The sequence below is a fragment of the Corylus avellana genome, chromosome 7 (genome assembly GCF_965113065.1).
Source record: "Corylus avellana chromosome 7, dhCorAvel1.hap1.2, whole genome shotgun sequence".
NCBI classification, from domain to species: Eukaryota; Viridiplantae; Streptophyta; class Magnoliopsida; order Fagales; family Betulaceae; genus Corylus; species Corylus avellana.
The window spans coordinates 25,094,710-25,121,230 of NC_142496.1; the positions used below are offsets into that span (position 1 = coordinate 25,094,710).

General features: G+C 37.2%; 3 protein-coding genes across 10 annotated transcripts; 2 read left to right on the forward strand and 1 right to left on the reverse strand.

The window, feature by feature from the left end:
• The first annotated feature begins 697 nt into the window (after positions 1–697).
• On the forward strand, positions 698–4,591 carry LOC132184516 (DNA-directed RNA polymerase I subunit RPA12). Of its 3 annotated transcripts, none has more exons than XM_059598177.2 (7): positions 698–840; positions 1,007–1,086; positions 2,844–3,017; positions 3,335–3,375; positions 4,023–4,082; positions 4,166–4,222; positions 4,337–4,591. In XM_059598177.2, the coding sequence occupies exons 3-7, from the start codon at positions 2,855–2,857 to the stop codon at positions 4,409–4,411; spliced, it is 396 nt and encodes a 131-aa protein (XP_059454160.1). In that variant the 5' UTR covers positions 698–840; positions 1,007–1,086; positions 2,844–2,854; the 3' UTR covers positions 4,412–4,591. The 3 variants fall into 3 exon arrangements, with proteins under 3 accessions (XP_059454160.1, XP_059454161.1, XP_059454162.1); XM_059598178.2 differs by having other exon boundaries at positions 2,863–3,017; XM_059598179.2 differs by having other exon boundaries at positions 2,881–3,017.
• A 2,112-nt stretch (positions 4,592–6,703) lies between these two features.
• On the forward strand, positions 6,704–16,886 carry LOC132184645 (uncharacterized). Of its 6 annotated transcripts, XM_059598360.2 has the most exons (14): positions 6,704–6,875; positions 7,200–9,345; positions 9,530–9,982; positions 10,104–10,181; positions 10,265–10,768; positions 10,893–10,967; positions 11,240–12,919; positions 13,075–13,155; positions 13,321–13,704; positions 13,944–14,723; positions 14,879–14,995; positions 15,616–15,990; positions 16,072–16,278; positions 16,374–16,886. In XM_059598360.2, the coding sequence occupies exons 1-14, from the start codon at positions 6,747–6,749 to the stop codon at positions 16,667–16,669; spliced, it is 7,305 nt and encodes a 2,434-aa protein (XP_059454343.2). In that variant the 5' UTR covers positions 6,704–6,746; the 3' UTR covers positions 16,670–16,886. The 6 variants fall into 6 exon arrangements, with proteins under 6 accessions (XP_059454343.2, XP_059454338.2, XP_059454342.2 ...); XM_059598355.2 differs by having other exon boundaries at positions 15,616–16,278; XM_059598359.2 differs by having other exon boundaries at positions 14,915–14,995; positions 15,616–16,278.
• Positions 16,887–17,335: 449 nt separating this feature from the next.
• Positions 17,336–25,192, reverse strand: LOC132185027 (cellulose synthase A catalytic subunit 2 [UDP-forming]). The gene is made up of 14 exons (XM_059598843.2): positions 24,594–25,192; positions 23,668–23,863; positions 23,377–23,594; positions 23,178–23,280; positions 22,906–23,092; positions 21,227–21,493; positions 20,806–21,151; positions 20,429–20,566; positions 20,201–20,326; positions 19,885–20,097; positions 19,501–19,768; positions 19,011–19,207; positions 18,551–18,901; positions 17,336–18,376 (listed from the first exon to the last, which is right to left on the reverse strand). The coding sequence occupies exons 1-14, from the start codon at positions 24,672–24,674 to the stop codon at positions 17,795–17,797; spliced, it is 3,273 nt and encodes a 1,090-aa protein (XP_059454826.1). The 5' UTR covers positions 24,675–25,192; the 3' UTR covers positions 17,336–17,794.
• Between the last annotated feature and the right edge of the window lie 1,329 nt (positions 25,193–26,521).

Here is a 26,521-nt window from a genome sequence, read left to right on the forward strand (position 1 = left end):
TTTTATATTTACATTACATAAATCACTTTTTATTGTTACTAAAATAAAGAAACTTATAAAAACACACTCAACAGCTTTTCATAATCATGGGGCGGATATTTACACGTGGCAAGATTTTGTTGGCAGAATAGTGTATCCTCAAAAGCACGACCAATTCCACTCACAGTTTAATTGACAGCATATACTTGCGTAGTCTTTCTAACTCGGACAAAAATTTCTTCCAAACCAATTTGAAGGAAATATCATTCAACCCGCATAAAATTGGAATAGGATAAATAGACTGGATAATATCCAGTTCATGGCTAGGATTTCTAAGAAGAAATCCTAAAGCCACAAATATGATACATGTCCACTAACTAAAAATAATAATAAAATATTGTTTTAGATTTAAATAAAAATAAATAATCAAATAATAAAATATTAAGGGGTGGCCGAGGGCCAAATCTAAAAAATAATAATAATAATAAGAGAATCACTTCAAGAAGGAAAGTTTTACGCAGAGGAAAATTATTTAAATTATATAAATTATCTTTTAACCAATTTTACATTTATCCATAAATTATAATTATACACATATAATAACAACTTCTTTTTTTTAAAAAAAAAAAAAAAATTATTTATTTTTCCATTTTTTTAAACCATTTCTTAGTCAAAACTACGTCGTTTTGCACCTATATTCAAAACCCTCTCTCTTTCTCTCACTCTCTCGGCAGCCGGCAGCCGCTTCAGTCTTCCCAGCTCTCCAGCTCTCTCTCTCCCCGGATCACATCTCTCTCTCGGCAAACCACAGTTCCACACGGTCTCTCTCTCTGTAGACCGGTTGCCTCCGTCGTGCTCAAGGTAAGCTCCTCTTTCTTTCTCTTTCTTTCTCGTCTCGCTCTCCGGTATCCCGTTTTGTAGGCATCCCCTCCTCTGTTTCCCCTTATTGTAAGCGATATGGACATGGGTGAGGCTGAGAGTGAAGATTTTGTTTGATTGTGATAGATTTTGGTTTGATTGTTTGTAGATTGGTATGAGTTTGAAGGTTTTCCTCTGCGATTCTGAGTTTGAGGGTTTTCCATCTTCGTGAAAGCCGATCGCCCAAAGGTACATCCCAATGAATAATCTGGTTGCTTCTTTTTATTTTTTCTTGACGATTTCAAATCAAAATAAGACCAAATTCCTTAGATAAACTTCTTTTTGTAATGTGCCAGTTACCCCTAATTTTTTTGTCATTTGGAGATTTATGCAAATCTCTTGTTTTTCTCACTTGGAAATAGGAATAAGAGCATACAGGTTAGACATTCTGGAAAGATTGGTTCAGGTACAACTGAGTTAGTATATCTGTAGACAGAAGAATTATATTTTAAAAATGCTCTTACTTTGAAACCATGAGATCGGAATCCCCAGCAATAGCTAAGGAATTGCCCATGACCGTCCAATGTTATCCAACGGTTATCAACATGCCACTTGTGCCACTGAGAAGAAAATAATAAAATATTTTTTAAATTTAAAAAATAAATATAAACTAAAATAATAAACAAATAAAAAATGAAAATAAATTATTAAAGTGGTTAGGCCACCCATAGGGCCAAACCCAAAAAAAAAAAAATTTGGGTTGGGCCCTAGGGGGTTAGAAGCCCATCTACATATGATCGTGGGTTGTGGGCTACGATTATTATTGGGTTAGAATTGGATACATGTACACCACCATTAAACGTAATCATATAAAATCTTGATCATAGAAAATTATTTATCTTCATTTTACTTAAAATTGAAAAGTCTTTGTTCCTTCAGCACTTAAGAATATCATGTTTTTTTTAATAGAATTGTTAATACCAAAAGGGGTGGCATAGTAACATTAGCCTCAAGCTCAATCACTAGGTAAGCCCACAAAGTAGGAAAAGGAAGGGTTAGAGAGATGTACCCGTGAGCTCACTCTGATGCCTTAGTTAGTCATTTGTGAGGTAGAGGTCAAGGGTAATGTTACCACACCACCCCTTTTGGTATTAACAAGAATTTTCTTCTACTTAATTATTGCTATTAAAAGATAATGTGTTTTTCATATGCTAAAAAATAATTTTATAAACTAGATTAAAAAAAATTATACAACTCAATTCGAAAGAAAACTGTATCATTATTGTTATTGATTCCTCAAGGGTTGTTCAATAGGGAAGAAAAAAAAATTCTAAACTCCACATTGATATTTGAGAACTCCCAGGAAAAAATAACAAGCTCGGCTCGTTTGCAGGCCCGTGCTTGTAAGTAACAAATTATGTGATGAATGGGAAACACGGACCCAAAAGAATGGGATAGCTGGGTTAATCATATGGAAGTTTGGGCTTGTAAAACAATGATGAAGGGTCACCTTTTTATTTAAATAAAAAAAAGTTCACCAAGAACCCTTTTTAAAGGCTAAATGGGCTGCCGAATTCCCATGTTGATTCGTATTGCAACAGTTTTCTTTTCTCATTGTCATAGTCGTCAAATCTTAAGAAACATTACATAGTCCAAATATTATTTGTACAACAATGTGACATGATATGTCTTTGTGTTTGAGATGGATTACTAACAAATGGAAGATTCTCTTTAACCAAATAGGATTAATCGTCAATGCACACTAAAAGACAACTCCAAGAGTAACTTTTTCAGTTTTTGCCTGGTATTAATCTTAGCTTGATACGACAGGAAAATTAGGCAAGCTATGATACGTTTACCTAGCCACTTAAACCGAGCTAATCTCTTAGTTTTAGATGTCTGGAAGAAAAAACTTTTCATGTCTAACCACCTTTTGAGTTGCATCATTTTTAAATGCAAATGTGTTTGAAATTCTCTCATTGTCGATACAAGTTAAATCATCGCAGTTTATCATTATATGTATAGAACTTCCTCAATACACAGCTCATTGAAGGGGAATCTCATGGCGTATTCTCATGAACGCGATTTCTTGTTCTGTGACCTCTGCGGAACAATGCTATCTATGAAATCAACTGAGCATGCTAAATGCCCTCAGTGCAAGTTTGAGCGCAGTATGAAAGGTATAGCTGTCGCATTAGCTGGTGTGCTTATTTGGATAGTTACATGTTTTACTTAAAATTTCATATTGAACTAGAGAATACCTAAAACATTATATGGGAACTTCTCTCTGTATTTCCAATGTGGGATTCCTGTCCCCATTTTGGTGTGATTCTATGTGATCTAGTAGCTTTGCACTCATGGCAGCAGACACATGTTAGTGTCTCTCTTGCTTGAGGGCGCTGCTTTTACAATTCTATAGGCCAAGAAACTATTTCTTAAATTTATGTATTATTTTTATTTGATTTGTGCATTCCTGACTAGTTTCTGTTGTCTTCAGAGATTTGTAACAGAGAAATATCTTATGTAATCACAACTGAGGTATGCCTTAAATTGATCTCCCGTTGCATTTGTTTTGTTAGGTTATTATGTCTTTCATAATGACTGAGCTTATTATGTGGTAGGAGCTAATAATTATGTGATAATGCTACATGTACCCGATATATATTGCGCCTCTGTAACAGATATTGAATATATGGTTTTTACTGGATTTTGTACTTTTGTATGTGTAGTTGTTTGGAGAAAAAGGGTGGGAGAGGGGGAGATAGGAGGGGAAGAGAGAACTTAAGTGTATGGTTGTTGCTATTGTTTTGCTGAAAAAAATAAACCATTGTTATATGTTGAATTACATAGATGATGATGCATGAGGATGTTCAGTCCCTGTCGAGTCATCTTGCTGTTGGCGTCTGACACATTAAGTGTCTATGCTATCCACATATTTCATGTTTACACTTTACATGTACTTGTAGGAATACGATTTTTTCTTCTTTTAGATTAAAGCAATAACTGCTAAGCATAGATCATATATTCTAGATATCAAAATGTTGACTTGGAATCAGGACCATTTTCAGCTTTTGCAATGGAATTAGTTGCTTCATACACCGAAGTTTTGATTTTATCTTTGTTCAGTTCAATTAAGTTGCCATGGCACCAAGTTTATTTCCCTATGTATCCTTGTTGTGTTGCAGGATATCAGAATGGAGCTGGGCATCTCGCTCATTCGTGACCAGGAAGTACAATTATCAAAGGTAACTGCTTTATTTATAGTCTTGATTTTGCAGCCATGGTGTTTCCCCAGGAATCTGCTCCAATAATAATTTTGTCTTGACAGGTGAAAAAGAAGTGTGAAAAATGCTATAATGATGAGGCTGAGTTTTGGACCATGCAGGTATTCTACCATTCAATATTAGATACCTTTTTTTCTTTCTTTTTCTGAGCACTCAATGCAAGGACCCTTGTTCTTAAGAAGTTGCACATTTTCTTATCTTTTTTGTCACCATAGATGAGATCAGCAGATGAAGGGCAGACTACATTTTATCGTTGCACCAAATGCGGCCATAAGTATTCAGAGAATTGAGTTTGTACCAAATATGAGATTTCAGGACATGCATGAATGTGGTTTACCTCTCCTCTGGCATCAATGAGAAATACCCTTCATTGAAGTGGCCTGCCCTTTCTCTCCCTGTCCTGATTACTCTATGATCAGTTAACTGTTAGCTGTGTATGAAAATATGTTTATTGATCATGGTTCTTCCTATTCCGTTTGATTAGCTTGAATTAAACAGGTTTCACAATTAAAAAGGTGATAATATTTTGAGGAGAAAAAAGGGGGTCGAGGCTTTAGCGATCAATTATTTTTTGAACCAGATATCAACTTTTTTTTATTTTTGGAATAGTTGAGACAGTACGAAGACAAGAAGAGACGAGAAACAAATCAATACAATGAAACAACATTAAAAAAAAAACAATAAAGGGGAATGAAAATACAACAGGGGCCAGAACAAAATAGAAAGCCCAAAGATCCATAACCACAATTTGCCACCAACTTTTCCACTGTTCAATCTAGAAGGGAAAACGTGCTGTCCAGAAGTTTCTATGCCACCCGCCCATAGTGGTGGTCTTTGGTAAATGGGTTGGCCTAGACACTGTAGTTGATGTAGATTGATGTGAAAAAAAATAAGAATGTTTGGTATAAAAAAAATGAAAAAGTGGTATGGAAAAGTGAAAAAATTTTGTTTTGTAGTGATTTTTTTATTTGAATAATAATAAAAAGTTAATGATTTGATATAAAAAATGAAAAAGTTAGAATGTTTTGATATTAATTTTTTTAGAAAATTGTGATGAATAGTGTCTAGGCTAACTCCAACCCTTTTACCAAACAAGGCAGTATGGAGTCTAATGACTAATAAGCGCCGAGGTTGACACTCTTATCAAATCTTGAGCCTCACCATCTAATTTATTTTATATTAAATTTGTCAAAAAATAAAATGTTAACAAAAAAGTGATGTAACATGTTTAAAATCTTAAAAATTTTCAAACTAAAAGCATGATCCAATATATATATTTATCTTTTTCTCTTTTTTTGTTAATTTTTTTTTTAATTTTTTTTATCACTTCTAATATTTTGTTTCATGGCTCTTTCATTCTTTATTTCTTTGATATTTTATATGTTATATTTACTATCAAACGTGGTTGATTTTAGTGTCGGTTATTGTTATAAGTTCCGATCGCGTGTCATTGATTTTAGTAAACAACTAATTAAATCATACTTACAATCGTTTATCTTACAAAAAAGATAAAATAAATTTGTCATATTTGTTGGATAATAAACTTAATTTTAACATTTAGTTGAGTTTTTTTTATTTTATATTCTCATATGTTACTACATGTCTTTTTATTTCATATTCTCATATATTACTATAAGTTGAATATTCTTCTTCCTGTTTTGTGTTCTCTTAGTGAATGCTATTTCCAATTTTTAACAATATATTGAGAATAATATATTTACAAAACATGAACATTAGCAATATAAATATAAATATTTCTTATTTATATTACATAAATTACTTTTTATTATTATTAAAAAAAAAACTCATAAGAGCATTCCAAGCAGTTTCCTCATCATTTTTCTTACATTTAAGGATTCAAACTACTTTTTATTTTCCTATGTCAAAAATACACTCCAATAGCTTTCCTTAATCATTCTCTATATTATTAAAATATAAATATTTTTTAATTATATTATATATATGAGAGGAGAGAGTAGAGAAGAGAGAAACATTTTTTTTTTAATTTTAATAATCATGAGGATTGTAATAGTAAAATCTTATACTTTGAGTTCCACTGTAACGATTCTCATGGCTGAGGCTCATTTAAAGAGTCTACTGTAAGACATTTTTTATTTCGGAAACTAACACCCTTATAGGGAGTCTACGGAAATACTGTAACACCATACTCAACAGCTTTTCGTGATAACGGTGCGGAAATTTACACGTGGCAAAATTCTGTTGGCAGAATAGGGTATCCTCAAAAGCACAAATCATCTTTCACCACGTGGTGCCATTGCAATACATTATCCACTTTGCTTATTCCAGTTCCACTCGCAGTTTCATTGACAGCAAATACTTGCGTAGTCTTCCTGACACCTGCCATCACAAGCCTACACCATTTTAAACATTAATTGCCTAGTTACTTTCAAAAAAAAAATAAATAAATAAATTGCCTAGTCTTTCTGACACCTGTCCACACTCCACCGCGAGTCGTCACTTTTTGACTACGTGAGCGCGTGAAGAGACTGCAACGCCCCGGCTATCAGAGAGCGGGAAAATGGTCCGATTTTGAATTTGAGAACGCGAAAGAAAAAGAGACGCAGCGGAAAAGGCACATTCAATTTTCTGTAATGTTTCGTTGGAATGGTTGCAGAGATGGAAGGTTTGCATGGAATGAAGAGGAAGCAACTGCAAGCGCTGTGCAAGAAGCATGGCGTGCCGGCGAATTTGACGAATCGTCAAATGGCCGATAGGCTTAGTTTGCTTCTTAAGGTACTCCTTATCAATTTTTGTTTTACCCGTGTAGCTCATTTGGCTTTCAGTTATTGTTTGGTTACACTGAGAAAATAGAGGCTAAGTATAGGAAAATTGAAATGATGGCTCTGTATGTTTTTGTTTGGTTCTCGGAAATAGGAGAAAGTTAGTTCCATTTAGGCCAAATGGTTGTGTTGGCATCATTTGGCTGTTTCGATTTTCAAAATTGATAAATTTTACTAGCATTCAAAATTTCATTTCCTTATCTCCTGATTTTTTAATTTTTTTTTTCCAATTCTAATATAGCGAGCAATTTTTCACTAAATTTGGTATTTTATACAGGAAGAAGGAAATCCTATAATCCAAGGTCAGTCATGCTCGAATGATTTGGGGGAAATAAGCAGTGAAAATGAATCTAAGGTTGTAGATAAGAATGCAAAGAAAGTTAGGTTTAGTCCTGAGAATGAAACCTTTATATTTGTGGGTTCGGGCTCGGATTCAGATTCGGATAAAGACTACACTCCGGTGAAGAAACGGGCGGGCAGGACAAGGTCTACAGTGAATCCTGTGCCGAAAAAGCAGGTTCAAGTTGTTGAAAATGCAGGGGAAATGGGAGTCTCCGGGAAAATTACGGATGGACCGGGTAGAATTACAAGGTCTAGAGCGCAAGAAGTTGTTCAAGGAGATGCGGTGCCATTTGTTCGGAAGAAGCGACCGAGAAGAAGTGCCGAGGTTGAAGGTATGGAGGTGAAAGATGTCGGGGTTAGTGATAATGTTGCTGGTTTCATAAATGCTCATGATATGGTAACGAGAGGTTCAAGGAAGACGAGGAATGCTAGGGGTATTGACGGGGTTGTTTTATTGAATGATGTTTCTGAAGACAATGGTAATGTGGGAGAAGGTGCTGAACATGAGAAAGAGAAATTGGCAAAGCGATCAAGACGGAATGTGAGGAAGGAGAAAGGATCTGCTGCACTGAGTAGGGAAATGGAGAAAGTTGAAATTGTTGGTAAGATGACAAGGTCCCGGACTCAGCTTGAGGGAAAAGCTTCTGCAGTTGCTAGTGGAACTAAAACTGTTGAGGTTCAGGAAGAATGTGAAAGTGTTCTTCAACTTGAAGAACCTTTGAAGGGTTTAAGCAGAGAAGGTTCGAAGCGGAAATCTGCACCACAGAAGGGAAGGGTGAAAAGCAAAATTCTTGCTGGGGAAGGTGCTGAACCAGGAAAAGTCCTGAGGCGCTCAAAACGAAAAGCGACAATTGACAAAGACTCTGAACTATTGGCTGGGGATTTAAGGAAAATTAAGGCTTTTGATAGGACCAGAGGGCCTGAAGTCCAGCTTGTGGAGAAAGCGTCTGCAGTTGAGAGTGAATGTGAAACTCTTGTAGATCAGGAAGAATGTGAAGAAGGGGTTCCTCAACTTGAAGAACCTCTGAAAGGCCCTGGTGCTATTGAATCTAGGCAGGAATCTGTTGCTCCCCAGAAGGCTGAAAAGGTAAGGAAGAGACCGCTGCCCAAAAAGGAGACCAGAAAACGATCAAGAAATGCAGATGTGGAAGGAGCTTCTGAAGTTGAACCAAGTGTAGAACCTACAAAAGAAAATGAGAAGGAACATTTACTGAATGGTCGTCCAAGGAGGTCCAAACGCATCACATTCAACTCTGGTGCTCCGGCTGTTGGAGAGTTGGGGAATCATGAAACAGTTGGAATTCAGAAGTCAAGAGAATCACTTCAAGAAGGAAAGTTTTATGCTGCGGAAGAACGCTTGAGGAGGTCCAGTCGGAATGCTTCTAGAAACAATTCAATTTTAATCTCTGATGAAGTGGATGGAGTTGCTGATGGAGCAAGAAAGGATGGGCAAATGAAGCGAAAACGCAAGCCAAACCCGAAAGAAGAATGTTCAGTTACTGACAGTGAACATGTAATTGAAAGATCTTCAAGACGATCCTCACATAATGCATTAAAAAGTGAATTGGTTGCACCTGCAGCACTGAGTTGTAAAGCTGTTGAAATAGAGCAACAGAACAGGCGACAGTCAATGATATTAGAGGACGATCCATGTTCCAAAAGCACTTGGGCCCTTGAAGATCCTCCAATTTTAGATACTGGGTCAGCAATTCTGGACACTGTAGGACACCAAATTGATCCAGACTCATGCTGCATTGAAGAAATTCCTGGAAAATCTATAGAGAAGCAGAAGGGATCTACGATGTCTAGTGTGAAGAAGGGACCTCATTTCTTGGAGGTCTCTGCTGGAAATTCTGACTTGAAGGAAGTCATGGATAGTACTATGACCATGGAGGAAACTCTGCTTCCAGCACCGGTGAAGTTACAGGGTGTTACCACAGACCAAAGTACTAATAATGCTGTTACTGAATCTGTGGTTGTCAATGAGGACAGCATTTTACTAGATGTCGAAGGGGAATTACCTTTGGATGATATTACTGACGGTGACATGGATGATCGGTCATGCCCGCTGAACAGCATAGGTGAGATTCCTGATGACGATTTGGTTAAACCAGAGCCAGCAGATTTCCTTAATATATCTCCTGCTGATTGTCTGTTGCCTCTCTCTAGCTTTGCTTTTGTTTTGTTTTTGATTTAGATCACTCGCTTTTGGTTAAGACATAAATGTATTGCATGTGCGCTTACCTTGTTCTTAATAATTCACAGGTGAAGCTTCCAACCTCTCGGATTTGAAAAGAAGATTGGAAACAGAAGAACCCTTGATAGGTGAAAACATGAACCTTAGAAATGATAAGGAAGATGGCCAATCGGCTGGGGATGACCAATCATCAGTTCAGGACGATAAGAACCTAGAAGATGCTAATGAAATTGCTAAACCAACTATTCAAGAGTTAGTTGCTGACGATCATCAGAGTGAACTTAGGGAAAGTATGAGCTCAATCAGAAATATTAAACATACCTCCGAGAAAGTTGATGAAATTAGTGCACTTGATTTATTTGAAGGAGAGGAAATTGCCCAAGCAGAAGTATTTGTAGGGGCCGCTGACGTAGAGCAAGCTATTCCAGACTCCAATCTACTTACTGCTGAAACTGATGAAGGAATAAGTGGCCACAGTGCTACAGTTGCAACTCCATTTAGACCTGCACCAGAAAGCCAGGGTGAGAATTTTTTTTTTTTTTTTTTCTTGGGTCATGTGGTGTTCTTACAGTTCGAAAAGTTAATGTTTCGAAGTAGTTTTAAAAAATTAAGATGATTTCTTTGACCATTTCTTCATTGTAGCAGTGTCAGGTATTAGCAACGAAGTGATTGATCATTCCCTCCATACTTCCTCACCAGAGAAAGATGCCCTAGAAGAAGGTTAGTTCCTTGGTTTCTCTTTTGTAGGTACGTGACCTGGTTCATCTCTTTGATGTTTTTTTTTTCTTTAATTTGATGTGCAGAAGAGAATCAGCCTGGAGCCCAAAGCGTTGCTCAATCCACCACAATGATTGAAAGAAGCAGCAAAAATTATGTTGGAGCCGAAAAATATTCTGGTGGGATGGAAATTCCTAATGAAACAATTTGCATAGATGAAACTTCAGTAAGCAATGAAATGAGGAAAATAAGGACTGTGCTGAACATGACAAATGAAAACGAGAATGAAGAGGCATTACTTAGTGGAGGCGGCTCACCAGCTTCTGATGAAGATCTTATTAACAGTGGTTTTGAACAAAATTTAAGGATGGATGGTGGTTGCCTTCCTGATTTAGACAATAGAGATTGTCAGGCTGCTGAGGAGAAAGAAAATGAAGTCTCAGAGGGAAAGTTTGATAAATTTTCTGATGCAACTAGAGTGAGCTGTATGCATAACCTTTCTTCTGGCGGAAGAATTAGTCCTATTATCCCAGAAGAGAGGGATACTGGGAGAGTTGAAACAATTCCCACCACTATTCTTGGATTACAATGTGAGTGCATGTGACAAGGTCATATTATCTCTACATTTTTATTTTAAATAACTTCTTCAAAATTTACTGTTTTGCTTCTATTTCCTCCAACGATACCTTACTATTATGAATTCTTTTGTTGCAGCTCTTGGTTCTGCTAGAAAGGGCATCTCCTCTGGCGAGTCCACTTGTCGGAAAGACATTGTTGAACAGGAAGAAGGTTAGTTTCATAGTACTCTTTCAAGGGACAGGGTAATAGTTTTGCTAGTTTTAAAGTACTTTTTTGTTCAATGCGGTTTTATTAAGAACCTTTCCTTAATTTTTAATTTACTGTGCCATTTAATGAAACGGCTTGTGTTAAAAGAAAAGAAGGAAACCCGCTCCCCCCCCACCCCCCCCAAACCAACCCCACTTTGTCTCACTTTTAATTTTGGAAGAAAAAATTTGTAACACACAATATTCATTTTATATTTTTCTCTTCTCAATTTGCAGAAGGTATTCATCTTAAAGATCAAATTGTATTATCAGTCAATGACAGAAGTGCTATTGGGAGCGGTGTTGCTTTGTTGCATGAAGCTGAAAACTCAGTTGTATCCACTGTTAAGGTTGTTGACACTGCAGAGGATAAAAGAGAGACAAGAAGTGCACAAACTGATTCGAAGTATGGAAGTCCAAAGGATGCTGCAAAAGAGTGGATAAAATCAGGGTCTTTGACTCATTTTTCTCTGGAGTTGCTAGGTGGAAACAGGAATGAATCTGCAGACGTGCAAAATATTTTGGATGAGACCTTAAGCCCGAATAGTGTTGAAGAATGCAGTCCTGAGAGAAGTGCAGAAGAGAAAGCTACTTCAAATTTTCATGGTAGTGAGGCATTTTCAATGGAGGCATCAACTGCAATGACTTCTCCAGAACTATTTTTGGAGAACCTTTTCAATCATGAAGAGGGGGTTACATCTAGGAACAGCTATGTCGAGCCTCTTGATTATATGACTTCAAGTAAAAAATCTATGGGATCAAAGGGTATGGCCAATGCTGAGGAATTGAAAGGAGAATCATTTCTTGAGCAGCATGATCATATAGGCAAGGAGGAAAATTCGGGGTGTTCTCAGCAAGTTGAACTTGGTGACCATGGTGGTTGGGAGGTGAATCAGAGTGCTGATACAAATTCAGTTGAGAACACTGTGGAAATGGTGAAAGCCACTTCTGAGTTCATTGGAGGAATTGACAAATTGGAGGAAGAAAAAAGCCCTGCAGTTTTAGAAAGACAGTCTGATGCTGTGTTCATAGATGATGCTTTCCAGCAAGTTACGTCCGGGGAGTTTGGTGGTCAATTTGCTGAAGGGGAAGATACTGAATTCAGTAAAAGTACTGATGATGATAATAACTTTCGAAGTAATGCGATTGCACCATATGAAATAGCTTATGCAGTGACCTTGGAAAAAATGGGAAGGACTCAGTCACCTGCTACTCCAGCTACGCACGAGAAGGCATTCGATGGTTGTGGGAATGAATTTCCAACGATTGATGCCACTTCTGTGTCTCCTTCAAATGAAGTCCTATTTAAAGATCATGAGGTTCTAGAGGAGACATCAAAGGAAGTTGTTCAAACTGTTTTTCTAGTGGATGAAGTGAGGTTTGGAAATCTTGACAATCAAAAAATAGAAGATTCTCCAGAGTTGGATAAAAGTGCTTCCATTGGCTTTGATTGTCTCATGGATCACAAACCTGCAGATAGAAGTGCTAATTTTGGAACTGTAGATGAAGATCAAGAACTGAATGATGACAGTTTTGAAGCTCAGAAGGAAGACTCTGATGATGATAATATACAGTTTATTCCAGAAGATAATGTTGATGGCTTGGTTGAGAAGGAACATGGTGAGAATGACGGTGATTATGATGCTTTATCAGATCATACCCATGAAAACACAACGGTTGCAGCAGATGAAGCTGGTGCAAGAAGTATTGGAAGAAAAAAGGATTCTGAGAAAGTTGAGGATGGTGCTAAGTGGGTGGAGAACACACCTGTTTCTGTGCAGTTATTTGATTGTTCCAGTAAATGGGATGAGAAAGACACTGAAAAAACTAATTCCTATGCTGATACCTCTTGTGGCAAACCTGAAACACATTCAAGTAGCGTAATTGTCTCATTGCCGAGAGTTTCTTCATCACATGGTATCTACAAATACAAAGCAATGTTTGATTGTTTTTAGCAACTACTCTACTTATATTTTTAAATTATACATACCAATCTCTGGGTTTCTGTTTGATGATATGACCTAATGATTTAGAAATGCTAAATTATATTCTCTGTTAATTGTTAAATTCAGGTGATGAAAATAGATTTGACATTTTTATTGAGCGAAGCAGCTATGGTACAAAAGGAAAGGAGATGACTGATGATGGTAGAGGTATGGTTGTAATTTAGGTTGCGACCAGATCTATCAGTTTTACACATAAATAGTCTCAAAACACATTTTCATCCTTTATATGCAAAGTTTTACACATAAATAGTGTCGACATATTTTCATCAGTTATATGCAACAATCTTATAGATACAAGTTCACATTTCCCAGCAGATGATGAAATTTCAGTGGGGGAAAGAGTAGGGGCCCAGCAAAATGAAGGTCTAGGTGATGCTACTGTAGAAACTAGTGCGACATTTTCTAAAAAATTTACTGAAGAGCAACTTGATGGCCTAAATGGTGGAGTAACACAAGCTGATCATAATTCCATTGATTATTTGACTTTGAATGAGCCTTTATGTAGCAGTAAAACGAGTAATGTTGATGAGACTGACGAAGCACTTGGTTTCAGTAACCTTGATGTCATGGTCGTTAGAGGCGATTACTCTGGTGGATGTGCTGGTTCTGAAAAGTTGCATGTTATTACTTCAGAGAAATATGAAATGGGTGCTAATCACATTGCCCTTTCACCAGTTATTGCTTTGCCAAGTTTTGGTAAGTGCTCAATCCTTGATCAACATAAGCTAGAGACTTTTTTTTTAATGAGTGTTTTGTCCCAAGGGAATGGGGAAAGGGATTTTAAACCAATGACATCTGCTTCATTAGGTTTGAGCTTAAGCCAATTGTACTTTCCCTTCAGTAATATGCCATAGATATGAAAAATTCTTACATGATATTCCAGTACATGATTAAATATTAGAACATATTTTTGATTCATAATTTTGTATTTTTAGGAACCGAAGAGAACAGTTCCTTGGAGTTCCATCTTGGTTCTCATATTTTTACCAGTTGGGAGATGAATTTGATTTCTGGGGATGCAGAGCAGGGTAATGTAGAAATATCAAATGAAGCACCGGAAGCCAATCTGATAAGTAAGCAAAGTGAGAGTTCTGTGAAAATGAAAGAAACTGCAATGATTAGTGAACAAGACCAACAAGATTCTGAGAAGCTTCTAGGGGAGCTTGAGCACCAAGCTCATTTTGCCGTTTCAGATGAGTCAATTTGTAGAGATGGTGGTAGATCAAATGTGCAACATGATATCTCTGCCATTGTTCAAGAGCATATTGATTGTGAGAATTATGAGAGTTCTTCTGTTTCCACGCATTTGATAAAAGCTGCTGAAATCAATGGCTTCAATTATGCTTCAGCCAGGCCCATGGCAGAAAGCACTCCTGAGGAATCTGACATTGGTTGTCACTCTGTTGTGGAGAAACTTGTTGGTGTGAATTACTCTGAAGATGATGTTGCACTGGATCATACTCATGAAAACTTTAGAGTTGTAACAGATCAAGTTAGCGAGACAAGCATGGATGCAACTACTGATTCTGAGAATATCCAGGATCTCATTGAGTGTGTTGAAAAAACACAGATTTCTGCAAACAGAACTAAGAGTGGCACTGAAACGGATGAAAAATATTCTGCAGACGTCAAAATAGCTGTTGAAACCTCTTGTGGCAGGCCCCAAATGGGTCAAAGTTGTGCTACTACTCTACTGGATGTTTCATCACTTCATGGTGAGCACATTTGTTTATATATGAGTTTTATTGTCTGAATTGTTTGCTTTTTTGTTGAACCTTATCTACTTTAGTGCTTGACTCATTGTATCATATTTTTCATATGCAAGGGAATATACTGGACTAACTTTTTGTGTAAAATTCAACAAACGTAGTAAATGGCGATAATTCGTACACTGGTTTGAGTGCAGGAGAGGAACCTGAATCCCATACATACAACGAGTTTCTTAGCAATGATTCAGAAGGGAAGGAGATGGCCAATGAAGACGGAGGTATGATTTATATAGGTTTGAACTTATTTATCAGATTTGGCCAATAAGAACAGAGGTATGATATATATAGGTTTGAACTTATTTATCAGGTTAAGAAATGCAATCAATTTTTGAGTATTTTTGTTGTGAAAATACTCCAACCTCCCTTAGTTTTAGGTGATAATCATTGTTAACTCACCGCTTATTCTAAAAGTTTAAGTGGATAGGAAATAATTTATTTAATTATTTAAGTAATATTCAAATACTCTATGTGAGCTTAAACTTTCTTAATAAGTGAGGTCTAACATATGGAATATTTAATTGAAATGGAAGGTAAATGGTGGACACAAGATTCGAACTCAGGATATTTGCTTTGATAACATGTTAAATGACCACCAACTCAAAACATTAAGTTGATAGGAAATGATAATCATTTAAGTAATATTCTAACAATCACAAAATTCCCGTCTCTTTTTTTTTTTCTTTTTTCCTTTTTCTTTTTCTGAAACAAGAATTTAATTTATGTCAGTGCAATATATTTTTATAAAAACTTCAGATTATGCCTTGTTTGGGAATACACACACACTATATGACCTGCATGGCTTCTTTCAGTTACTAACAATTTGTCTTTGAAATAACAGAAACTAAAGCTCTGGAGTTGCATGATGATTCACATGCATTCACCAGTTGGGAGATGGATTTGTTTTTGGGTGACGTTGAACAAGATGAAGTTGAGAAATCAGATGGAGGGGCCTTAGTTGCCAATTCGATGAGTAAGAATAGTGAGGATGCCAACGAAGAGACACGGAATGTGGATATAACTGAACAAATTGCTGAAGAGCAACATGGTGATCATGAGCATCACATGGCAGAGGATGTTTCACAGATGGAGGGCACTCACCTTGCTGTCTCACATGAGCCTATCTGTCAAAATCATGAAGGATCAAATAAGCAAGGTGAAATTGCTGCCATCACCCAAGGGAATGTTTGTGAGAATAGATCCGAGCTTATTAAGGGTGAGATTTTAAATAATTTCAAATATTCTGAATTGCTGATGGATGCTGCTGAGATCAATGGCAGTAATCGTGTTATTGCAGATGAAGCCATGGCAGAATGTGGTCACAATGAATTGAAACGAGTAGAAAATATTGCCAACCCTGACGCTGAAGACATTAAATTGTCAGCTGAAATGGATGATTATGAACATATGGTAGAAGCAGTGGAGTTGAGCCAAGATCTGCCAAAAATAAATGCAACAATGGAAGAAATATCTCCTGCTTCCACAAATATGGTTGTTGGTAGAGGTACATGCTTGTTTTGGGTATTCTCAAAATGCCTCCTTTATGTGTAATTTGTGCCTGGATGTTAATCATTTACTCTTGCTCAAATTGTTTTGCAGACATTGCTGCTGAAGTTGCCCAGACTCCACAATTGAAGTTGGGGTCACCAAAAAAGATGAGTCCAGATACAAAATTGAAGGAAAACATTGTTTTGCCTGCCAGGCAGTTGAATTCTTCAATGGTGAAAGGAACAAAGTGTAAAACTAGTCAGATACCAAGAACACCCAAGAATCTGCTCAAAACTTACAATACAAAAGAGAATACGCCAAGCATCAAGAATGATCAAATTGGTAACATTACAGCAATGAAAACATTGCCAAAAAGACGCCCATTGGAGGATCTCCAAAATAATTAGATTCAATTGGTCCGGCTTGTTAATTAGTTTTTGTAGATTTGGCGAGTAATGGACTTTGTATTATTTAGTACATGGCATTCCTCATGCAGATACTTACTGACAGGATCAGGAGTTTAGTATTTCATTAGCAGTACATTTTTTTCTGTAAATTTTTATTTTTTGGGTCTGTCTTGTACAACTAAATTTTTTGTTTATGTGCACATTTGGGCTTGAATGATTCAATTTGCTCGGCAAAATTATTTTCTAAAGCCTAACGATTGAGATTTTGCTCATCTTCTAGTCATACTCAAATCTTACATGGTTCATCTAGTTTTTAGAAACAGAATTTCTGGAGAACGAAGACAATTATCCATAGTTGAACCCTGAACTTCAGCAGAATTCACTCCTACAGAATCTTTGATTAAAGGGACATTTTACTAATATTACTTATAATGTCTTAAAAAGTAAGCAATAATTTTTTTTTTTTTAAAGAAAAAAAGGTAATAGCCACCGGCAACAAAGATTAAAGGGTATTCTAGAAATATTACAATATTTACTTCTTTTTATTTAAAATAGAGAGTAGCTTAGTCTAAAGCGAGAGAATTGGGAGTGATTAATATACGTAAAATTAGATTTCAAAAGAAACTAAAAAGCTGCAACATATAAATAGATGTAATTTACCAGAAGTACTAGAAAGCTGGAATTTTATTAACAAATTAAAAATTACACCAATAAATCTAATCAAAGTTCTGCGTGGTGAATTGAAGGACAAACATTTCACTGACGATGACACTTCATATGAAGTCTCCTTATTGAGGAGGGAATACAAATCATGAATCAAACTCACCTTTTTCTTTTATCTTCTCCTGGGATTACAATCTGATCATCTGAACACAATCACACTTCCGACCCACAAAATCCCACGTATCAAAAATAATCTATGCAGAACAAATATGAGTGTCAGATCCTGTTCTTTGTATCTACATGCACATGAACAGGATTTGCCCTCTGTAGCTTTGCTTTACCACAAGATGGTCTTCGTTATCAAACCACAGCTGCCCAAGCGATCTATTTCACTTTTGACCAAAAACTTAGTCCACTCATGCTACACAAAGAACTCGACTTCAACCTTGTGCGTTGTGCATCTTAGTCACAATTCAAACCACAAACTTCTAATACAATACCGCCTTTCGACACAAAGGGGTTGACTCGGACCCATAGAAGAGAGAAAATTGATGCTAGAAGGATTGACCAGACCACAACAATAGTGGGAACCTTGTCCTGTTTCCCCATCATTCCCTTGAGGAATGGGTAAAGATGAACAATGACCCAGAGGGCAAAAAACAGCCTACCGAAGAGCGGACCCCATGAATCATAACCGTTATTGATGGCATCTGAGATCCCGACCATAACTCCAATTATGTTTATGATCAGCAAGGACATGGGAGGGATCAACAAAGATGTCCATTTGAAGAGGTAGAGCTCAGAAAAACCCCCATCATCAGCAGCTTTGGATGTAACAGTGAAGTTTGTATCAACCCCTGCCAAAACCTTGAGCAGACCCTGGAAGAGAGCAAACAGATGTGATGAGACACCTCCAATTACCCAGAATTGTTCATTCCTCCACCAGTCATGGATGCCAACATGTCCCCATTGCATCTCAAGGATGCTAGTTGCAGCTATGGATATGAAGAGGGCGATGAATATGAGACTTGCATAGTTGCTTATCTGTTCCAAAAGAAAAGAAAAAAAAAAAAAAAAAAATCCTAGCATTAGCTGAATGCCTTGCAGATTTTAAACTTGGAATTTACAAAGTATGTCTAAACAAAAGAGGGACCTAGGAGAATACTTTAAGTTTGAATATATCCTATATATTTGGGAATCAAAAGCATTTAGGATTACCTCTGGGACGATGAACTTCCCGGTAAGGAGACAGATAGCAGGCAAGGTACAGTAAGCAAGCAAAGGAATTGATGTCAAAGGATAAACCACCGAATTTATGTAAGAAAACCGCTCCAATGGTTTCAAGCCGCACCCATATCCATACCATATTGGACAATGCTTACTAAAGAAAATCTCAACAGATCCCAGGGCCCATCGCAGAACCTGGTGTAGACGATCTGAGAGATTTATAGGAGCTGAACCCTTAAACGCCGGCCTTTTCGGTATGCAATACACTGATCGCCAGCCATGACAGTGCATTTTGAATCCTGTTAGTATATCCTCTGTAACTGAGCCATATATCCACCCAACCTGAAACATAAATGTAATTTAGCCACATGACAATATGAAGTTTCATACCATGCTAAAGAAAGAGACTGAAGAAAACAACTTTGTTAACTATGAAACGGTTGCACCATACCTCTTTCCCCCATTCTGTTTTATCTTCATAACCACAGCTAATGACATGGACTGCTTCCTTCAAGAGTGATGCAGAACTTGCTCCTCTTGGAACTCCACCATCTTCCATTAGTGTTGAAGCCAAGAAAACTGGTGACTGTCCAAATTTTTTCTCAAGTTTTATTTGGGGCATTAGGGAAGATTTTTCATTATCTATTCCTGCAATGGAAGTTCCAGGAGAAACATAAATGATCTGAGTTTAATACAAATTTACAATGATTGACAAGAGACTAATCCTGAAACATTTCAAGATTTGGGGCTAACCAGGTCAAGTATAAATTTTCAAGAAAAAAAGTTCGTTCGTTCTTTTTTGGGGTTATAAGGTGAATGTAAATTTTTGCACCTCATTCAGGAACTTTTTCTAAAAGAAAAAAAAAAAAAAAAAAGATTTAGAATGTTAAAAAACAAACAACAAATGCTACACTAATTGCCTATCTGAAGCCACTCCTTACCTTCAATTCCCTCCTCAATATTTTCTAATGCATGTATCTGACTTGAAGCCTCCTTATTTTTATTCTTTTTTTCATTTGACTTCTTTTTCTTGTTCTTCTTTCTAGATCCAAAACAGCAGCAGCACCATTTTGGCAAACAATTACATGTTTTCCCAGGGGGTTTCTTCTTGATGGGGGCATCATATCCATAGAGTGCCTGCCTTCTGAAGACACACCCAGTTCCGACATATATTGGTCCTTGGATCCCATCTAATCCTTTCATATTGATCTATATTGTACAAAAAGAATTAGTACTTGCATAAAATAAACCACTGTAGATGGATAAATCTGTATGTGTGTCCTTGTTTGTGTAATATAACAACACAACCAAGATCCCTTACTTACATCAAAAAATACAACATTGCGATTCGAGTATCTATCATGACGATCAATCCCATCAAATCTTTGAGGAAATTGTACATAACAGATTTTCTTTCCGGATGTGGGGTCCATCATGAAGCACATGGCTTCGCGAAGCGCCTTACTATTGTTTATATAGTGATCACAATCGACATTCAGGAGGTAAGGAGCATTTGAGATGATTGCTGAGACTCGCATCTTGATTAATCAGCCAAAACATTTACAAACAATTAGACAAATAGTGAGACACAAGAAAGTTGCTGAGAACACAAGTTGAGAGAAGAAAGATAGAGAGACCTACCAGAGAATTCATGGCCCCAGCCTTCTTGTGGTGATCAAATCCTGGTCTCTTCTCACGGGATACATAAATCAGGCGAGGTAGTTCATTTCCTTCAACATCACGAACACCATTTTGACCAAGGAAGACCTGGATAAGACCATTAAGATTAAAATCAACATATTTTGACTGGCTCAATGCATATAGACCAGGAGATGAACATTCCATGACTGCATTCAGAAAACAACTCACCTGGATCATTCCAGGATGATCCCTGACAATATTCCCAGGCCATGGAGTCCCATCCTGCATTGTCCAACCCTCCTCAGGAACTTTTTGTGCCATGGCTACCAACCCATTAATCCGGACTTTGAACTCTTCATAGTCCCTCTATAACAACAAGTGACAATAGACATTTTCTCAGTAAAGGTGATCATTCCTTATTAAGGATGAGATGAATCATTAAAGAAAAAAAAATATTGTATTTCACTGAATGCCAAAAATGGCTCTCTGCCAGCCATATTTTAGGCAAAACTGGCACCACTGTCTGCTTATGGGCCATGACCCTCAATTCATGAGAAGGAACTGTTGAGAAAAGGAAGCAAAGAAAAAAAGGGAGAAGAAGAGACCTTCATTGCACGCCGTTCTCTTATAAATGCTGGATCTACTTTGTCTTTCAAATAATCAACCTTCTGAGCAAAATACCATTCAGGGGCCCGTGGCTCAATGTTGAACTTCTTGGAGAATGGGACCCACTTCCGTGCAAACTCAGATGTCTCAGAGAGGGCTTCAAAGGTAAGCATGGCTGCACCATCATCTGAGACATAGCATGCAACTTTGTCGACTGGATAATCTACAGCGAGGATGGACAAAACCGTATTTGCAGTGATAAGTGGAGGTTCTTTCATCGGATCTACCGTACTCACAAATATGTCTATATCAGCTAATTCAGACGGCTTCCCTTCCTTCTCATATCTGAGAAGTAATATTACAGCATGTTAGCTAAAACTGAGAATCACAAACACATATGCAACACAAACAAAAAAGTACCTCAGTGACAAACGATCAAGGTATGTTTCTCGTACAACTGGGCACCATTTAGGGAACTGATCAAATATCCAGGACACAGCAAACCATATTTCACAAATCACTGATGTTAACCACAATCCATATGCATTATTGACTGGATGGGTAATTCTATACTGGAAAAAGAGGCCAAGAATCACAATTCGGAGAAGAATTATCATTCTGTATGGATTTATCTTGCTTGAAGGAATTGATAACTTTCTCCAAAGTGGCTGCCTGCCTTCATCCATCCTGTAAGAGTAATAATGATAGTAAGCCTTGAATCTTGTTATGGAAGAAAGGAAATTATAGATATAGCAGAGCTTAACTATTTATTCCTAATTAACTTAACATATTGATTGCTGACTACTGTACTTTCACAAGACAAACAGATCCCTCCTGACAGTGAACTCTTGAAACATAAGTCGGGACACTTAATCTTATATTTAATTATGCCATGTGAGGATGGTATGTACGTTTAGCAGTTATATGTAAAGCCAACTACATTTTATTAGGTAATCAATTTTGTAACTCATGACAGGTTTAAGATATCAGATATCAAGTCAGGGGGCAACTTCTCAATCTTGGCAATAGCCCAAGCATTATTAGAATATTTTTCTGAAATGCAGAAAAGAAAATTGCATCAGTCCCAAACTACCACCAAACTGGGTTTCATTTTTATGTACATTGTCAACATGCATGGCCGGTTGCCATCGCATATTTGTGTTTCTGACGGCCGGTCCAGAGCATTACTTAATGAATGCAACGGTCATAGTAAGTTTATAAAATCATTTTAGCTTTTTATTCTTACTATGGTGATGATATTCTCATATTACACTAGCAAATTACACCTTGTATATATAGGTTCATTTGGAGAAAGAGATGAGATACATGGCATTTACATTTTCAATCTTTTAAGCTGAAAACTTTCTTGATGTTCTGAAAAGTTCAACCAGATCTCTATGTTTTCTCAAATAGCTCTTGAACTTTGCAGTTGAAGTTCTTATTTGCCTTTATTCTTGAAGGCTAAAATAATTCACATTTATGAAAGCCCCCGTCTCTTTTAACCATAAATGAAAATTTTAAACTAAGAACCAGCATTCTCAAGCAACTAATGATCGTTCTAGTTGTAAAGATATTGCTCTTTAAACATGAATACTCTTCTTCAATATGTATATCATGAGTGCCTGACATGACCGTTTATTTTAGTTAAAGATGACTACACAAAATGAATCCGATGGATAGTAATTTGAAAATCTTATTTCTTATATTGGGATGTTGCACACTGGCCGAATGAGTCTTAAACCTATGACCTCATCTTCACCAACTCGTGGGAGAGGAGGAAGTGCCAGTTGAACTAGAGTGAATTGGCACTGGAAATTCTAAATCTATTTGCAGCAGCCAAAGTCCAAGTGTGAATGAAGTAACAGTTTTTCCCCCCTTCTAATTTAAGAAAAGAACAAAAAGGAACTTGGTAAACTAACAATTAACAATCGTACTCTTGGCCTGGGTTTTGCAATTCTGTGAACAGTTCAACTAATGAAACAGATCAAGAACAAGAGTTTAAAATGTCAATTGCATTATTTAAGAATAAAATAAACAGTCAAGACCCAGCAATACAATACTTTTTTTTATATATAAAGGAGGATGAAAAGTGAACCTACATGGGCAAATCAGGATCATCCGGCTCATCTCCATCATGGTTTCCACCACTGTCTCCTCTTTGGTGCTTAACCACCTGAAGTTTTTCATTTTGCTTCTTTTTCCACTCCTCCATTCGCTCCTTCCATGCAACAGTTCCATATCCATACACAGCTAAGTCTTTCTTAGGATCCAATGGTCTGGGTTGAACTGCATCATCAACAGCAGTTATCACACATTAAGTAAAACAGAACAGCTATAAACATCAGCACCCAGTTCAAATTTACAAACTTACAGGACATGGAAGAATCAGAAATCGGCATCGGATGGACCCGTTTTCCACGACTCATAAATGGGGGAATAATAAGAGCATGCTTGTCAGAGGATATTCCAGCATCCTTAACCATGAACAAACAATCAGTATCAGACGCAAGAATCGGAAAGAATGATGAGCACAAAAACAGAAGAATCAGATTGCTATATCAAAATTTCACCTCATGGTCGCCATAGGTCAGGAGAGGAATATCTGCAGCAACGGAGGCAGAATCCAGCTCCGACGGCGTGGCAACCGTGGCTTGGGAGCCACGGCCGACATTAAGGCGAGCAGAGAGCATGGCCTCGGCAATGTGGTGAGAGTTGCTCCCAATATCAAACTCGTTCTCCAAATCATCAGTATCATCCTCTTCTTCATCGCCTTCAACTCTGGGACACCCTGGAATTGGTTGCATTGTTAGTCGAAATTATTACTGAAAAAAACCAACCAAAAATGGGAAAGTCTCTCACACCTTTGATGCGCTTGAATCTGGTTTTGCACTGAGGACAGGCCTGATTGCCTTCTCTTCTTTCATACTCATAGCAAGGTCTGCAAACAGGAAAGGCACATTCGTTGCAAGCAACAAATGGCTCGCCATCGACTGTAACCTCTATCTCATCCCCACAGATCTGGCAAATCTGCCCGCTCAGTTCTTTAACAGAAGTCACCTGAGACTCGCAATAGCCATAGCAATGTTAAATCTCCACCAGATCATGAGTCAGAAATTCACAAGTACCCAACAGAAATTGAAGCTGCTTGAACATTAAAGTTAGTGAAGACAATTATTAATACAGTGGGGGATACAAAATTGAAAACTTTCATGCAATGTTTTCATTGACCGGCTCTCAAGTCTAGAAACTAAGAGAGAAAGAACAATAATCAATAAGTGAAGGCTTTTTCACTCCAGGCATTACATGTCGGAAAAATTGAAAAAGAAAGTAAACATTATCCAGTATTGCCTTTCTCTGCAAACCGAAGAAATACAGATACAAGTTTTACGAGGCTGAGAAATACTCCCAAAAAAAAAAAAAAAAAAAAAAGCCACCCAGATCAGTAATTGTAGCTTAAAGAGCTACAATAAGATCAGATGGAAATTTGACCCAAAAAAAAAAAAAAAAACTACCACAACGAAAAGAACAAAGAAAAAAGAAACGCATACCCAGAGGAAAACGGCCAAGAACAGAGGGGAAGAAGTTCAGAAATTAGAAAGAAAAAGCCAATGTATGTGATTTCAGGAGCAGACCCATGAAAGAAAATCGCAAAACGAGCACTTGTCTTCAAATTCCACAGAAGGGTGTGGAAAAATGACTTATAGACGGTAAGAAAAGCAAAAATAGAACACTTCTTTTCAGAGAAGTTGAGAGAGGCAATGAGAAAAGCAAGAACAAAAGGACTTACTCGAGCAACCTCATCAGCATTGATCAGAATAAACTCATTCCTGTTGTGAGAACCCGCAATAAGTCGTCCTTTGGTATCCATCAGAACCTTAAAGCCTTCAAAATCAGAGACACCCACTTCACCAAACCTCCCTCTCAGCCTCAATCATCACTCAAAAGCACACAAATAACACAGCTTTGCCCTCTTCTTCTCCTTTTCCCGTAGCTTGTTCCTCTGCCCTTCAGCCCACCCCCCTCTCAGGCACCCATTACAAGAAACACCCACCCCCACATTATAGAATTAAGATACAACCAGAGCTATCACAGAGAGAGAAAGAGAGAGAGAGAGGCAAATAAGAAATAATTATGTAAATAAAAGGAGAGCAAATAAAATACTCTACTGGCGCGGAATTAAAAAACTAAAAAGAGAGTATTCGGTTGGGTGTCCTAAATGATTCTTTTCTTGCATAGACCACCCGGTTTCTCTAACAGATGGGTTGCCTTGTGAACCTGTGGTGGTCTCGATCTGTGACATGAAAAAAAACAATACACATATATATTCAATCTGTGTGAGAGAGAGAGAGAATCCAAGCGTGGGAGTGGGTTGAAAATTCAACGCATGAGAAAGAAGGGACGAGATACATTACGGACAGAGACATGACAAAGCGGACAAGATGGGATCAGGTCGTTGTGGGTTATCTGATGCATATATGATGATGATGGATGTATCTATGTCATCAATATCATCAATAAACAACACATCATACGACATACATACATGTCCATTAAATTGTATCTATCTATCCCTCTCTTAATATCGAGGGCGATGGTTGGTGGGTACCGGTGAAGGGCATTTTAGTACTTTTAAATGAATAGCTTCGAGTTCTCTTGTGTTGATGATGACGTCTGTTATCTCTTTATCTCAAACTTCGATGTCTCTCACCGCGGTTGTACTGTTTTGCTGTGTTGTCAAATGTGTGAGAGAGTGTGAATCTTAGAGCAATACAGAGAGAGACACACACTCAACACTTTGAGTGAAACTACGAAAAGGGGAAGAGTGTGAGCTGAAAGGGTGGGATTGGAAACTAACAACTTGCCACGTAAGGCATAGAGAGACCGAGAGTTGCGTGTAATCTCGACCATTTGTCCAAATTAGGCTTAGAGGAACGCTTTTTTCTCAGCTTAGGGGAATGTTTTCTTTCTTGTATCAGTCTCAATTACAAAAAATTAATATAAAATTAGCATGATAAGATCAAAAAATTTAACTAATCTAATTAAATAAATTGAATTTCAATACAAACTCAACATCAAATTAAAAATGATTAATTACCTTTTTAGTACCAAGTTTTTTCACTTTTTTTTTTTTTACTTAGATTTTAATTTGTATCACAGATGATACATGACTTAAAAACTTATGAGTAAATATCAATTTAGTACCTCTGTCATCTTTCGTCAACTAAACTAACTAACGGTGGGTGGTTTCGGCCACCTTGCAGTCCGTCTAAGGTGGCCTAACCACTCCTATGGTCATCGGAGGTGGTTCAGCCATCCCTAATGGCCAAAAAATGGTAATTGAAACCTTCTCGAAGCCACTCCTACAGGTCATGGGAGGTGGTTCAAATTGAAAAGCAGGTGGTGACCTAAACTATCCTCATTGCATCCCTTTAGTTTGATTGGTGAAATGATGACGGATATACTAAATTAGTATTTGCCATAAGTCCTAAGCAAAATATATATATATATATATATACACTAAAAAGATAATTAATTTGATTAAAAAATATGAATTGTTTAATTAATGCAACGGAAAGGGGAAGTCGATCTTGAATGCCACTGGCCCACTGCTTAGTGCCCACACCCGCCGAAAACTACTGCTGCGGGCTGCAGGCTACAGCAGTGAGAATAATAAATATATGTATTAAAAATAAGAACAGATTGTCTTTGTTTGAT